This window comes from Poecilia reticulata, chromosome 12, assembly GCF_904066995.2.
Source record: "Poecilia reticulata chromosome 12, P_reticulata-male-v2, whole genome shotgun sequence".
NCBI lineage: Eukaryota > Metazoa > Chordata > Actinopteri > Cyprinodontiformes > Poeciliidae > Poecilia > Poecilia reticulata.
In genome coordinates, this window is record NC_088841.1 from 23,340,100 (window position 1) to 23,356,402 (window position 16,303).

Consider the following 16,303-nt stretch of genomic DNA (forward strand, 5'->3'; position numbering starts at 1 on the left):
CCTTCTGGTTCAGAGTTGTGGGAACTATGCAGAAGCAAAGTCCACTTTAAGTTTAATAATGTGAGGAAAACACAATTTTCTGTTTATTCAGTCAGTATTTAAGGCAGCTGACCTGAAAAAAGTTCAAAAATAAAATGATTTGACTTTTTTCAGAAAGTTTAGCCGTTAATGTAATGGGAAAACAGTCGTTCCTTGATACAAGAGAAAACTCTGGTTTTTAAGAAAACCTGAGCTTTTTTAATCAACTTTAGATTAAATCAATCGATAACTTTGATAGATGTTGCAAATACATTTTTCTCTTAAAGAAATTATAAATTTTCTTAATTTTCTGGCCTAAAGTGATGAGAAAAACTATTTTAATTTGTTTCTGACATTTAGATGAAAACGTGTCCATTGATCAGTCTGAGCTGCATCTGATCAGTAACGAGCTTTTCTGTTTCTCGGACTCTGTGTCCGATTCGGACGCCAGCTGTGTCCGGATGAGTCTCCCAGCGTTTGACCCATTTCTCCTCTGCCTCTCCAACGTTTTCCTCTTCATACCCAAACTAATCTGTCAGACCAAATCCAGACGGTAAATAATCATCTTTCTCTCCATACCGACTCAATTATCTGTCTGCCGTCCGCCGCCGTAATCCGAGTCAGATCAGCGTTCATCATAACTGCAGCTGCTTCGTTTCATCAGAGTAACAGCCTGTCACTGAACGCCACGTGTGTTGTCCTCCTTCACTTATCTTCATGAGGACCTGAAGGCAACCTCTTACTGTAATTATCTCCTCATCACCGAGCTGGAGGACATCAGTCACCGTGGCTTTTGAACAGCGAGAGAATCTGTCGCGAACGAGTAAAGATCCTCCATTATGTAACTGGGATCTGATTTTAATTCACTGCGCATAAATTTAATATCAAGAAGAAATAAATGCTTCACTGGAAAGTTTTGTCATTTCCCTGCATTTCTAATCTCAAAACTCAAAAACAGAAGCACTCATGGTGCAACATGGACCAAATCTGTTGCTGTATTTTTAAAAATGTTTTTTTTTGTAACTAATGAATGCCATAATTAGCCTTAACGGCGGATAATATGCAACATTCTACTGCTTCTAAAAACAACCGCTGCTGGAAAATACAGGTGCTTTGTTGTTGAATTACCATCCAGTATTGCATTCTTGTTGGTTGTGCAGGAGGCTCCACTTCTGCTTTTCAAAGAAGTACGATTGTATAATTGTGCATCTGTTTGAAGCCATTTTCAAGTGCAAGTGTAAACATTGAGTTAGGCAGCAGCTAATTTAGATTTAAAGTGAAAAAGACCTAAAAAAAAAAACATTTGGAAGGAGTAAATGTTTGCCAAAAAAAAAAAAATCTCAAGGATGTTCTGGAGAAACGAGGAAATTTCTGAGCTCCAAAAGTCAAAAATATTCTATAAACGACATGGAAATTTCTGAGAATGTTTTTTTTAAACTCAGAAAATTTCAAATAATTCTACGTTTTTTACTTTTGAAATTCTGAGATTTTTAAGTTTTTTCTAGAACATTTCTGGAATTACTCTCAAAATTTCAGGGTTTTTCTAGCATTTTTTTGATTTTCCAAACTCAGAAAATTGCAAATTTTGTTCTAGAAAATCTAAGATTTATCTTAAAATAATTTTGGGCAAAAATTTTCTCCTTATTCTTGTAGCACAATGCCCTTTGAATGTGACTCAATCGGGATGATTTTGAAACTGCTCATTTTCCAGACACCAAAAAAAAAAACATCTAATGCTTTTAGAAGAAACAGACAGAGAAATGAAAGTGTAAAAAGATGTAAAATGTGAATTTTGTATGAAGGTTCCTCTTACTGAAGACAGAGTCAATCTGTGTCTCAAACTGTTGACCAATATTGGAGAAACACTGTAAATATGGAACTTCCTTGTTAAACTCAGCTGTTTGTTTAAAGTGTGAAGTTCTTTACATGACATCTGATTCGCGGGACTTAATGAAAATTGTTTCTGAAAGCCAATAAAGACACATCCATCAGTCTGCTTATCAAATAATTGCGTGGACCCAAACGGTCCAACCTGCTGCTCCTTTGCTTCACACCTTCTCGTTTTGCTGCTTCCGTTTCAAAGCGCCGGGCGCGAGGCAGGCAGCAGACGGTGAGTGGGATGGTGGTCGGGTAGAAAGGCAGATAAGGCGGCTCACAGGTGTCAGATATCAGGCAGGACTCCTCTATGCTTGTCCTCCACATAAAAGAGACATCTGGGCCGGCTGACGGACCGCTGCGGGTCGGCGCGGCGAGGGAAGTAATCCGACACAGACGCACAGGAGGATTCAGGCTTTCTCATTCCTGCTCTCCATCTTGGACTAAAATCTTCAAAGCGGGCCTGAAAATTACAAAACGGCATCAATCTTCCCCTGAAGACTGGCAGTGTTTTACCTCATTCACACATCAGAGGACTCCCAGGACGCCCGTCTCTCTGCAGATTGTTTAACTCGGCTCTCCTGGGCTTACATAACCATTAAATACCTCCACTTCGGGCTCACAATGGGTCTGACTCTCAGGATGGGTCCAATATGAAGCAAAAGAAACCAAAAATTACTGCAAAAGCACTAAATGTTATCAAACATTCCTGGTCTGTTCATTCCTGGGGTGTTCAAAGTGCGGCCCGGGGGCCATTTGTGGCCCTTCGGCTGACTTTTTCTGCCTACAAAATGCAGGTGGTTTACCCAGAGTAAAATTGCCAACACAATTTTCATACAATGGAAACAGTTGAGTACAACCTTAAATCATGCGTCTTTTTATAACCAATATAATAATTATAACTGCCTTCATCCAGAAAAGTTTTACTGAAAAGGAAACAAAAGAAAAAAAAAACAATAAATAAGAAGTTATGAAATAAAGCCACTTTATTTTCTTAAAATATCTAATGTAATGCACGTCTAATGTAATGCTAAGCAGATAAATTATTTTCCCTCCAGAGTACTTTCAACTTTGGGATTCTGGTCCAAAACGTTTGGACACCCCTGTTTTAGATGAAGATCTAAATCAAGTTTTCTAGTATTCTAACTTAATCATTACTTTAATTATAAACAAAGTTGCTTTTTTTATTCCGAGAATCCTTTAAAAAATCTTTTAATCACGTCTGCCTCTAAAAAGGTCTCAGTATTTCTTCTTCTCTAATTGAGTCTCTGAACAGGATAATAATCAGCAGAGCGTGTGTGTGTGTGTGTGTGTGTGTGTGTGTGTGTGTGTGTGTGTGTGTGTGTGTGTGCGTGTGTGTGTGTGTGTGATACAGCCTCTCACACCTCTCTTGGCTGGATTTCATAATTATACCTGTCATACACCAACAGACAAAACCGAAGTAGCAATGAAACCTTTCAGATCCTCATTTATATTCAGAGCAGACCTTCTTAATCTCATGACTCACGGCGGCGGCGGCAGCAGCGGACACCCAGAAAAACTTACCCAATAAGCTCAATTCAATAAATCCATGCTGAGGTTTAAAGCGGGAAACTAAATCCAACACCTCAGATATAAAACACATCAGATAATGCTGGGATTTTATCTCTTAATAGGGATAAATTGAAACAAACAGATGGGATAATCTCTCATTTTAACCTGTTGATTATTAAGCTCCAAAATACTGACACTGAACAGATTCTCACTTCTCACTTCTATGTAAAGTGTGACACAAGTTTTCTTTTTTTTTAGCATATGCACTGACTTACGGCAATTTTTAAATTTCGTTGTTCTTGTGACAATGACAATAAAGATTTATCCATCTTATCTTAACTGTTATTTTTCCTCATTGAATGAAATTGTCTACAAAAGTTAAAAACTTTCGGAGTTCTTTTAAAAAGGTCTTTATGAACAGAAGTTGGAAAGAGGCATCAGGAAACAATCATTTCATCCTAAATGTCAAACAGATTTAGGATGAAATCTAAATCATCCTAAATCTTGGATGATTTAGACGATTGTAGATTTCACATCAAACACCATACAAGAATGGGAAGAGTGGATCTTACTTTCGAATCTCTAAATTACGCAAAATCAGCGATAGATAATTAATAATCGATACGTTTTTTTGTTTTAAATCTGAAATATGACCAAACTGGTGGTGACCTTCCCCGTTTTATCCAGTTTTCTCTCCAAGCCATTATTTTTTATTTTTAAGCAGTTTTGAGGCGTTGAAGGGAAACTTGAAACTGCTGCTGTGTCAGTTACTCGGCAGGTCGTTGCTAGGCAACCAAAGTTGGGGGGGGAACTTGGAACTGCTTCACCCAGCAGGTCGTTGCCAGGCAACCAAAGAGTGAGAGAGTGAGTTGATTCCACCACCCTGTAGCTCAGTGAATATTCTATCAGATGCATTATCTACTGATACTGGTCACGTCTATCATACACTGTTACTGATTTATTGTCCATCTCCATTTTATCTTTATGAGAACTGTGCCACAAAATACTGGGATAAAAATGTGCATAAAAATACAAAAATCAAAATTTAAAAACAAAATGAATATTCCTCAGCTGCATTTTAAAATCCAACAAACAAAAACGCAACAGAGCTTCGATTGAATGAAGTATCGACACCCTGCTGCAAAACTTTGACCTTAATTAAGGAAGGATTTACTACAGAAGTAAGCAGCTTTGTTTAAAACAGCCCATTTCCCATGCAGGCCTTAATAAAATCAGATTACAGTTCAACTAAAAGCACACGAGGGACCAAGAGGAGCAGCCATTTCCTGCCTGCAGGGAGAAGTGACCAGAAACAGCAGACATTCGGCCCATTGACGGGATATTAATGGCTGCTTCCGCTGATTTAGAGACAGAGACGGAGACGGATGGGGGACACCTTCACTGGGAAGTCGAGCATTCGGTGGCTTCATTGTAAAGAAATTAAAGTGCAGCAGTGGAGTCATTTTGGCAGGTCTAATGGACCCAAGTGGGCCGATCAAAGGAGAATATAAATGATGGACGAAAATATGATGTTTTTTCACAACAAACCGGCACTTTAATCTAAATGCCTTCTGCTGTAAAAGCAGCAGAAGGAAACACAAAAAGAGAAAATATTCTCCTAAAATTCAATTTGCATTGAGTGTCTTGAGTAATTTTCCTCCTTGTTCAGATCGTTATGCAATAAAAATCATGTAAACTTTCCCATATTCATCAGCGCGCTCGAGGAAAGCAGCTTGAGTTTCCACCCAAATAATTAAAGCAATTTATAAATATTTCACAGTATAATTAGAGAGACAAACTGAACTGAGGGCGCTGAGAGAAAACCCTGGTTTATTTAATTTTCTACAAGAAATGGACAGAAACTAATATAGAACAAAAATTATTTTAAAAAAATCTTTATAGAGGCGGAGCTTAAACTTAATCATTTATCTTTGATTAATCGATTAATTGAATTTGTTATATGACCAGAAGCTTATTTTATACAATATTAAATATACATAAGAAAATACAAATGAGCATAATTGAATTGTCCTTATATTAGGAAAAATAAAAATTTTATTTGGTAATAAATAACATGTGACAAATCAATACGGTGTAGGGATGATAATATGTTAACTTTTTGTTTTGATTAACCAATTAATAACAGGACAGCAAAAGTTGCTAAATACGATTTTTTTTTATTAATCTTATTTATTTCAAACTTTATAAAATTTGAATCAGGTGACGTTAAAACCCAGATAAAATTTTCGGGTCGAATATATTTATATTTAAAGAGCTAAATGCATCTATTTTTTGTACAGTTTTGGCTTAATTACAGCTCTGAATATATTGTTCTTTGATTTTATTAAACGATTAATCAATTACTAAATTAGTGGACGATTTTAATCAATGAAACTCATTGTGTCTATTTGTGATAAAGTCTTATAGATTACTTTATTAGACAGTCAATTAGCACTCTTAGATCCTGAGTGCCTAACAACCAGTGGTGGAGAAAGTACTCAAAAAATTTACTTAAGTAAAAGTACAAATACACAGTCAAAAATGTACTTAAGTAAAAGTCAAAGTACCACATTAACATTTTACTTAAGTAAAAGTAAAAAAGTCCTGGTTTTTAAAAATACTTAAGTATTAAAAGTAAAAGTACTCGCTGAATGCATTTCCTAATCGCTAATATCATTAAGTGTGCCGATCGTATTTAATTTTAATACAACAGAAATGTGCCATTTTAATGAACACTACCACAGATTAAACATGTTCTTATTGTGTTTATTCTCTGTAACAGTTTAGACTTAGATATGTGATTCTATGAATCATAATTTCAGGGATGGAAACATTTTGTCTCCTGTCCTAACATAGCATGAACTTCATTAGTCACATTTATTTAGAAAGAAATCTAACTGAAAGGGGATGTAAAGAAGGTGCGGGCGGGGTGGAGGACATGCAACCAAGGAGCCATGTAGCAGAGTTGTAGTCAAGACCACCGAACCCGAGACCAAGACCAGCGCCCTGCGCTAAATGACACAATAACATTAAGTTTACTTATCAAAATTGGTTTTCAGATTGATCTGAAAGATCCACATTCCCATAAAAACACTTAGATATTAAATACTTAAGAGCTGAAATGAATTTAACCAGTATCAATTAAAACTCACTTCATTCTGTTTTGCTTTCATCGCTGTGCTACAATCCGCAGAGGTCTCCTGCTATCCCTAGAAAAATAACGCCCTGGGCGGTTGCCCATATTGCCCATGTCAGAAACCACAACTGAAACATCGCAATTAACGGTAAATAACGTTCAACTATGAACACTGTCCAACGGCGCAACAACTAAGCAGAAGGAGCAGAGTGACTGTTTTCATCCTCCCTCCCACTGCGATGTTTACCACCATGACAGGAGACGAAATCAATCAATGAGCAATGAGCATGCTCTGTGATCATACGTTCAACTTTTACTTATTCAGCGATTAAATGAATGTCTATATATATATATATATATATATATATATATATATAGCTACCGCAGTGTACACAAGAACAAAGAACGGCTCTCAGTGAGGCTTCAGTCCTTAGGACTTAGTAAAGATCCGTCCAGAAGAATCGGATCGTTCCTGAATGTCATATCACTATATTGCAGACTTTGGTCACAGCGTTGTCCCATATATGCCACACCTCAGTCAACACCTCCACACAATAATTCAGCGCATGAGTGACAACCTTTTTTCATCAGATGCAACATGTGTCTCAGTACAGCTAGCTTTGCTAGCACAGATCTTACCTTTCTTTAAGCTTTCCTTCCAAGTGACGCTAAAAGTTGGACGAAGTCCCCACCGTCTGTGAAAGCGAAGCGCTGCTAATTTTACATGTCGCCATATCAATTTATGCAGCGCTATTATATTATAGACAAACATCTTCTCCCGCTCAGAGGAAACCACTGCGCATGTCTGGAGCTCCGAGTGTGAGTAAAGGTGGAGCCGATGGGTGACAACAGACACTAAGTCACGTTATTGCTCGGATTTTACGGCGCCACCTTAAGTCCCTGAACTTCACATTTTAACGGAAGAAAAGAGCAACACGACTTGGATGTAACAGTAACGCGACACTTTTGTAGAAATGTAGTGAAGTAGAAAGTACATATACTTACTGTAAAATGTAGTGGAGTAAAAGTAGAAAGTCCCCATTATTAAATCTACTTAAGTAAAGTACAGATACACGAAAACTGTACTTAAGTACAGTAACGAAGTACTTGTACTTCGTTACTTCCCACCACTGCTAACAACCAAATACTATTTGCCGATTATTTCAATTAATCGCGATTAATCGATTTATTTCAAGCCTAAAATCCAACCCAAGAATGCGCTGAAGTCCTGAAGAAGTTTCCTGATAAAACTGGGAAAAAGTTGGACAATAAACCAAAACTAATTATGTGAAGGACATACCAGAGAAAGTAAATATTGCCTTCCTCAGATATTATTGACCCGTAATTATGCAGAGCCATAATTACAGGTCATACATGGCTGAACAGGAAACCTGCACAAAAAGTGGTAAATTGTCAGATTCCCTTGAGAAACTCAAAGAGAAAACACTAAGTAATTATTTACAAGTAGAGGAAAAATGTGTTCCAATTAATACTAGTATTGATTTTTTTTTAAAACATGATAAACCTTTAAGCATTGGTTAAAAAAAATCTCAACCTGTGTTATTGGAAAGCGATCATTCAGGTAGTTTCTGCAGCATTTCATTAAATATTCTCCTCTCAGGTGAATCTTTGCCATAAAGCACATCAGGATTTGCATCCTGGACATAAAGTCAAACATAAAAGTTTATCAAGCAGCAATAAAGGCTTTACAGGAAAGCACAATAAAACCTGAGCAACGTGATTATGTAAATCTTTGGGTTTTTGGTGATAAACATGGCAACTGTTGGGGGGAAAACCCACATTAACTTGTTTAATTTAAGAAAGTAGAAGGCCAGCTGAGCTTCTGGGTTTCTTTCTCCAACAACCTACTTTTATAATAATTTATAATAGCCGCGTCCCGATTGGTTGAAGGTTAATTACCACACACATCAGCATTTAAAACATTGACGTTGAAAGCTGGAAAGAAGCACTGTTTGCAGCTTTAAGCTTTTCCAGGGTGGAATGAGGATACAAAACACAGCTTTAATTATTTTTAGTTGAATTTACTGAACAAACTGTGGCCTTAAATATGTAAACCCAAAGCTAACAATAATGGGCTATAAGATTTTAGTGAGTCCACACTCTTTTTGTTGCTGTAGACAAGCTTCTGGTGACCAAAATTGGCTGAATTAATTGAAATCTATTGTTTTTTCGGGTAAAATAAGACAGTGGAACCCGGCTATTCAAGATGAATAACGATCCCAGCCAGCAGCAAAATGCTACAATCTGCAAAAACTTGAGAACTGCTCTAGAAATGTATATAACTTCATGTTTTAATAGTGCAAACAACAAATATACTTCAATCTGCATTGATACGCAAAGCAGAAACCAATGCCAACATCTATGATCTCCATTGTTGGATTGGCTGCTTTGCTAATGTCCGCCAACTAGCATTGCTCCAAGGTATTTTAGCTTCCCAAATTCATTTTGGATATGCTGTACCAAAAGAATCAGAAAAAATAAGATATTTGAAGGTACGTTCAACAGAAGAATGCAAGAATTCGTAAATTTACGAATCCTGACCCACGAATAGATGGAAGTTCAATGTGCATTAGCATTGGAGAGGCTAATGATTAGCATGAATATACTGGCATCAGCAATGTGTAAGCTAACGACTAGCATTCAGAGAAAGGTCAACTAATTTAGTAATCGATTAATCATTAAATAGAGTAGTATAAACACTCTAAAATATGCTATTTGCTGAATGAACAAACTTGTAGAAGTAATTAAGTCAAAACTGTATAAAAATATAGTTTTTGCATTTAGATGAAAAAATGGTTTGTAAATATGTTCTACCTAAAACTTCAAGTGTCATAGTTGTAGCTTTATCTGGTTCAAATTCTGTAAAATATCCATAATAATCACCTTTTGCTGTCCAGTTAGTATTTGGTTAATTGAAAAATAAAACCATCAGTCCTACAATGCATTAATAGTAAGTGAAAAAAATGAGCTTATTTAAGTATTTATTTAGCTGCAGATACATCCTTTAGTATCTCATTGCATTTTAATGTATATATTTGAGTTAGTGGGTTTAATTTTGACAATTTGCAGATTATAAAAGTAAAATCCAAACTTGTGCAAACAACTGTGTTGAAAAGTCAGAAGCTAAAACCACTTTTGTGCTCAGGATGAGTGAGTAAACATCTCCATCAGATTTGTCTCGACACGCCGCTGAGCATGACAGACAATCTGAGCCACCAACAACCACGGAGAAAAAAGATGCGAGACTTTTTCACGCTTGTCCTGCTGGGAAAGTTTTCCAAAGTAGTGCAGCTTGTCGATCGTTCCCGTCTTCCTGCTGTCAGGCTCTGAAAGCGGTCAGAATTATTATTCCTGTTAGTTTTTCCCCTCACCAAGGAGAGAGCCGTCAACTTGACAAGCGATCCAGTTCCCAGTCTGTCTGCTTTATTTGACAGGAAAATAAAACGACAAATGAATACAAAGTGAGCATATATCTTTAATAAGACTATCTAGGGCAGCAAGAACGTATAAAAATCATTCAACTGAATAAAATACTTAAAACTTACAGGGATTCAGAAGAGGTTTAACCGAGTGAGTCGAAGTTAAATCTATTTTTATTGGTGCAAAGATGCTTTTTATTGTTGGAATATTTCTGATGTTAATTCCCAGGATCCAAAGGGGCTGTTAGGATCCTCAACTGAAAGGTGAGGTAAGGTAAGTTTATTTATGTAGCACATTTACAGAGGCAAGTCAGAGTGGGAGAAATCTTCGGTTTTTACCACAACAATTGATTCATTTTGTTATTTTAAAATGTTAATGGGTCTAAAATCAGGTATTTTTATCATCTTATAATACGCAAGATTAGGGCGCTAATGGTTATTTTAGTCATCAATTATTCTGACGATTAATCGATTAATCTATTATTCTGATGATTAATTATTTTAACGATTAATCGGCTAAAAACAATTTACATTCTGCTTATTTCTCATTTAACCACTTAAGCCTTTACAATATTAGACATACATTCAAGATGCAAGTAAATAGATATTTGAATACATTTTTTAAACAAGTAAATGCACATTTTATTGCTTAAAATGCAACAGCAGCATTCCTTTAGTAAATGCCTGAGTAGTTGTGGCAAACATTGCATCTGCATCTAAAAGAAATTTCATTTTAATTAGTTTATATTTTCTGCTCGGCTTGATGGAGCTAATCTGGTGATTATTTTGGGGATCACAAATTAACATTTGGATACCATAAGGTGCTTAATTGATTTTTTTGTAAATAAATTTTGAACCAGTTGAAGCTAAAACTGCAACTTGACTTTTGGGTAAAGCATATTTAGAGATAGAGGTTTTTAAAATGATTTTTCTTCCTTTTAGTTTCAAATTTTCAAGTTTGTTTGTTAATTTTCTACAATTTAGCTCCATACAGGAGGCGTTCGTAGCTCATCGCCACAGATAAAGTTATGGAAATATTCAGGAAGCTGATCAAACTTTATTTAAAAAGTTTTGGGTTACCCATTGATTACTTTAGTCATTATGTAATGAAATGCCGGTACAATCAGGTACTATTAATCCAGACCAGATTAAGCAGATTTAAAAAGTGAAGAAGTTACTGTGGATTTTCAAATGGAGCTGCTGATTGTTTTCATCGCTTTTAAAAACAGGATCAACTTTTAAATCTCTGCATGTTTGATTCTGGGCAGAAAATGAATCATTCACCTTGTTTTCTCCTCACCGTAATCTCCTAATCAAGCTTAATCCCTTCCTCTGGTCCCAGCAGCTACTGGCTGCTGTTTCTCTGGGCTTACAGATGAATTTCACTTTCATTTCTCTGGATTCGGACTCGGTCCCCGTTGTCCAGGACGTGATTGGGACGTAAATCGTTTTATCCTGGAAGAGTGACTCTTTACTCCCCGACGGACTCTGTGTCTCTTGCCTTTTAATTTGATTGCTTTCTGACTTCAGGAGGGTGTTATGAGGGACACGAGAAGAGACGGTATAGCTGGGGATAATTCATTTACATACAGACGTGTCTTCCTTCTGCGTTTGGTTAAATAAACCACAGTTCAGGAGTCGGATGGAGCTTCATCTTCAACCTGCTAGCATGCAGATTTCCACCCAGGATTAGCAAACGTTTAGCTTACTTTGAATAGTATACTTCAGTTTTCAGTTGCTTCTGCCTTTTGTAATGACTTTATAATGCTGCAATTACACCAACCCCATTTAATCCGGTTTAGTCAAAATCCAGTCCGTCTTTTCTAGAAAGTCCGGTGTGTTTGGGGAGGTGTGAACGCGCAATTGAAACAAAAAAAGCTAACTCTGGTTCACCTACAAACCTCAGTCCCGGTTCAGTTGAAGTGAACTCTTTAGTGGTTCGAAAGTATTTGAACGCCAAGCGGACTGGAGACCGCTCCAAAAGCAGGAAGTGGACTACAGCGCAGGGCATTCTGGGTAAATGCCCTGCGCACAAACAAAAGTTAGCAGGAGAAACGGTTTGTGGTCTACAACCGCTAAAATCTGACACTACTCCATTTTTAAAATATATATATTTTATAAAGATAAAAGTTTAACTTAAAGTCTTCACAGGTTTTTGTGTCATTTCCTTCAGTAGTTCTTGGTGCAGCGCCCCCACAGGCGAGGAGGGGAACAGCTTTTTCCAGAGTTTTGGATTGTTTGACCGTGCAGCGTGAAAATGCAACAAATGTTACAACTTTGCCCCTAAATGGAATCGAGTCTACCGGACTGTTATGTGGAAAAATACCATTAAAATTATTTTCCTGGTTAAATAAAAGATGCAAACAAGCAGAACAAGCTGGAAGAAACCTTTTTCTTCACATTTATTCTGTACAACTAATTCCACCAAAGCCTGCTGGTTTTTAATTGCAAGAGTGATTTTTGCACCATTTTGCAGCAGAAGCCATGTCTGTAACAACCAGCCTCCATAATAAACAATCTAGAAACAACCAGCTCAGATCTTCTTCTTCTACAACTTATCAGAGCGCTTCATGGAAAGCATGCAGGGTTTGGATAACGACGCTCGATGAAACGGATTCAATTAAGGCTCTTTTAAACGTCCCAAAGGTCTGAGATGCAGAGATGCATGACGAGTTTCTAATGTAGGGCGATATTAACACCAGGCAGTTTAAATCAGACACTGAATAAAAAGACCTTCTGCTCATTAATGTCTGGAATTAAATCACACCAAAGTTTCTCTCTTTTAGGATGGTCAGAATCACAAGAATTTTTAATGACTTTCTTCAAAGTTGAGCATTTTCAAACAGTAAACTGTGATTTTAAATTATTTATGATCACAGTGACATTAGCTGTACTAGTTCCAAAATATAAAAGCACATTTTTCTTGGTTTTGGGCCTTCATCCAGTTTGAAAAGACAACCTCCGTCCATTCAAACCTGCACACAAACACAGGCCGCTAAGGTTACCGCCTGCTACAGGCGTCCGGTTACACTAGAGCTTCCTAGATCAGTTCTTAGATGAACTGATCTAGAGTTTGCATTCTAGATGTAGAACATCCAGATGCTTCCAGGTAACTTCCTCTGAAATTTTGTGGTGTGTTTTCTCTAAAAGGAGCCATGTAATATTGGTATATTAGAGCCATTTAGAAAGAAAAAAATAAGTAAATTTTACTCACAAAAAATTTTAGAAAAAAGGAAATATCTGAGCTCTAAACGTCAAAAATTTAAAAGAAAAAAAGTCTGAAATTTTGAGAATAATCTGAGAAATTTTAGACAAAAAAAACAGTGAAATTTTGGAATTCCTAAAGTAAAAAAAAAAAATTGCGAGAAAAAAATCTCAGATCTCGGAAATTTTCGATCTCTAAAAGTTGAAAATTTGTGAGAAAGAAATCAGTAATTTTGAGATTCATTTCAAATTTTCTATTAAAAAAAAACAACAAAAAACTTTGGACTTGTGAAATTTCCAACTAAAAAACAGTTTTTGTCACGTTTTGACTTTTGCCAATTTCTATCACTCAGGTTTATCTATGAAGCATATAAGCAACATGGTAGTTCAAAGTGCTGTATATCATAAAAATAAAAGTTATGCAAACATAATTTTGTCGTCGATTGCCATCAGAAATGTTGGTCAATATTCAAGTATTTTCAGTTTGAAAGCAGCTCTAAACAGGTGAGCTTTTAACCTTGACTTAAAGGAAATCAGTGTTTTAGACCAAGATGCCGCTCTGCGCAAACTCACATCTGAGAACAGTCTCATTTTTACCCCAGAATCAAATGTAAATAAAGAACACATCCTAGTGGTTTATACGTCACATTATACAACTTTCAGACTTCTTCGCTCGTAATTTTGACAGAGATGGACCCAAAAATTGTACTCAAGTAAGAGTAGCACTACTATAGTATATTTATTACTCAAGTAAAAGTAAAAAGTACCCGTCCAAGAAATTACTCAAGAGTAAAAAAGTATTTGGTAGAAAGTCTACTCGAGTACTGAGTAACTGATCACATTATCAATCCTAATATTTAAAAATTACAGCATCAGCTGGACCAAAATATTAAGTTAAGTTGACATTCTTGGTGTTTTAAAGACAAAAATGACAATAATTCATATCAGTAACAAAAAACAACAAAATCGGGCAAAATAAAATGTTTCCAAATCAGTTACTGTCAATAAAAAAAACTTACTAAATTTAACAAAAACTGGAGGTTTGTGTCTGTGTCTGGTGAATTTTTGATTAAAACATGTTTGTTTTTTAATTCAGTGGGTAGAGAATCCAGAAATTTTACTCAAGCAAGAGTAGCAATACTTAATAATAAAATTACTCAAGTAAAAGTAAAAAGTAATAGTAAAAAGTATTTATAAAAGTTACTCAAGTAAATGTAATTGAGCAACTGTAACTAATTACTACCCAAATCTGAATTTTGACATGAATTCCTATCCATACATGTTGGGATAGATGCAACATGTGGCACCAGCGGCATTCCATAGGGTTGGCGTTAACAAACAGAAACACGTTGCCTTACCTTCACCGCTTCGGCGTGGGTGACTTTCTCGAACACTTTGTCGTTAACTTTCATGATCTGGTCGCCGATGCGGAGCCCCTGCTTCTCCGCCAGGCTCCCGGGCTCCACCAGGGACACGTAGATCCCGACCCCGTGCTCCGAGCCGCCGCGGATGCTGAATCCTAGGCCCTCGTTGCTCTTGTGGCGCTTCATGGTGACCTGCCGGAGCTCGCCCGGCGGCTCGTGGATGAAGTTCCGGCCGAGCAGCGGCACCAGCGGCGCCACCGTCCCGTCGCTGCTGGTGCTGAAGCTGTCCGGGGAGCCCCGCAGCGCCACCTGGAAGTCCGGCGGGATGCTCGGCGACAGGTTCCCCGGCGGAGTCGGGCTGGAGCTCGGCGGGGGTTCGGCGTGGCCATTGTTTGCGACTAAATCCGACTTTAGGTAAAGCCCCTCCGAGGTGTACTGCTCGAAGAGGAGCTGGTCGGAGCGGGGGATGACCAGCCGCAGCATGGGCAGCAGCTGCCGCTTGCTGGGCGCGTTCAGGATCACGTTGAGGGTCTGAACCAGGTCGTACACGTTGCGCTTGGAGTGGTACACGTTGAGGCAGTGGATGAACTGCTCCCGCTCCAAGTCGCTGAGCAGCAGGTTGAGCGCGTTGTGCAGCTTCCGGACGTTGGCCGACAGCGTCCGGGCGCTGGAGGCCACCGAGTTGGCCGAGGAGCTGAGCGACATGCGCTCCAGGTCGGTGCTGCTCATCCCGGCGGTTACAGGGCACGCGGTCCCGGCTGGAGCGGCATCAAGACGGCGGGAGGAGTCCGATAACCCCCATAATGTTGAAGTTTATCCCAACTGATAATCGGACGCTGTTACCTGGAGCTGGGAAAACTTTAGTTTCCAAGCGGGTGAGAGCTGGAGAGCTTAGTGCGCCACGTCAGTGTCATTATCCGCCGTGTTCTTTTCCACGGGGTCAGGTGGACACCGAGCCGCCGCTTCTCTGGTGTCCAGAAAAACCCAAACCAACCACAATTACAGCGACTCCTTCCAGTTTAACAACAAAAAACTATCCATTCCTTCGCTCCAGAAACACACAAAAAACTTATTTTTCTCCGCTCCGGCGGCAGGTGTCCGCTCCCAAAACGACCCACGGTGATGAAAATGTAAATCCACGCGTGAAAACTGAGCGGTGTCAGTTTGTTAGAGAGCTGCGGCTCCGCGTACCAGCTCCACGGACGTTACTACAGCGACTGGAGAAGCGTCTCGAGCCGTCATCTGTGCGGAAATGACGCAACCACACAGCAACCAATAGGATTTTGGTCACAAACTGCACGCGCGTGTGGCTGCGTGTCTAAATAATTCACACTTAACTACAAGTACAACACTTGTAGGACGGCAATGTAGACTGGAAAAGTGTAGAAAAACTGGGAATTGTTTAGGCTAATTGCATAAATATTCTTGGGGGTAAAAAACAAGGAAATTTCTGGGCTTCAAAAGTGGAAAATATGCTAAAAAAAAAATTTAAATTGAGATTAATCTGAATTTTTTGATTAATCTCAATTTGGTATAATGTGGATTTGGTAGTAAATTTCCACCAAATATTCAGTGATATTTAGATCAATCTCAGAAATGTTCTAGAAAAAAATGGAAATTTCTAAGTCCGAGTTTGTTTTGAGATTCATCTAAAATAAATTGGTAAAAACATGGACATTTTGACTTTCCAAATGTTTGGTCTCAAAAATATTCTGAGATTAATCTCAAAATGT

At 38.0% G+C, this 16,303-nt stretch overlaps 1 protein-coding gene across 4 annotated transcripts in view; it reads right to left on the reverse strand.

Moving 5' to 3' along the window:
* whrna (whirlin a) overlaps positions 1 to 15,842 on the reverse strand; it is a 143,409-nt gene extending 127,567 nt beyond the window's left edge. The window contains exon 1 of one of the 4 annotated variants that reach the window (XM_008424630.2): positions 14,565 to 15,842. In XM_008424630.2, coding sequence (XP_008422852.2) covers positions 14,565 to 15,299 — 735 coding nt within the window. In that variant the 5' untranslated portion in view covers positions 15,300 to 15,842. The remainder of the gene's footprint in view (positions 1 to 14,564) is intronic. The other 3 variants (XM_008424631.2, XM_008424634.2, XM_008424633.2) reach the window with 3 other exon arrangements.
* Positions 15,843 to 16,303: the final 461 nt, after the last annotated feature.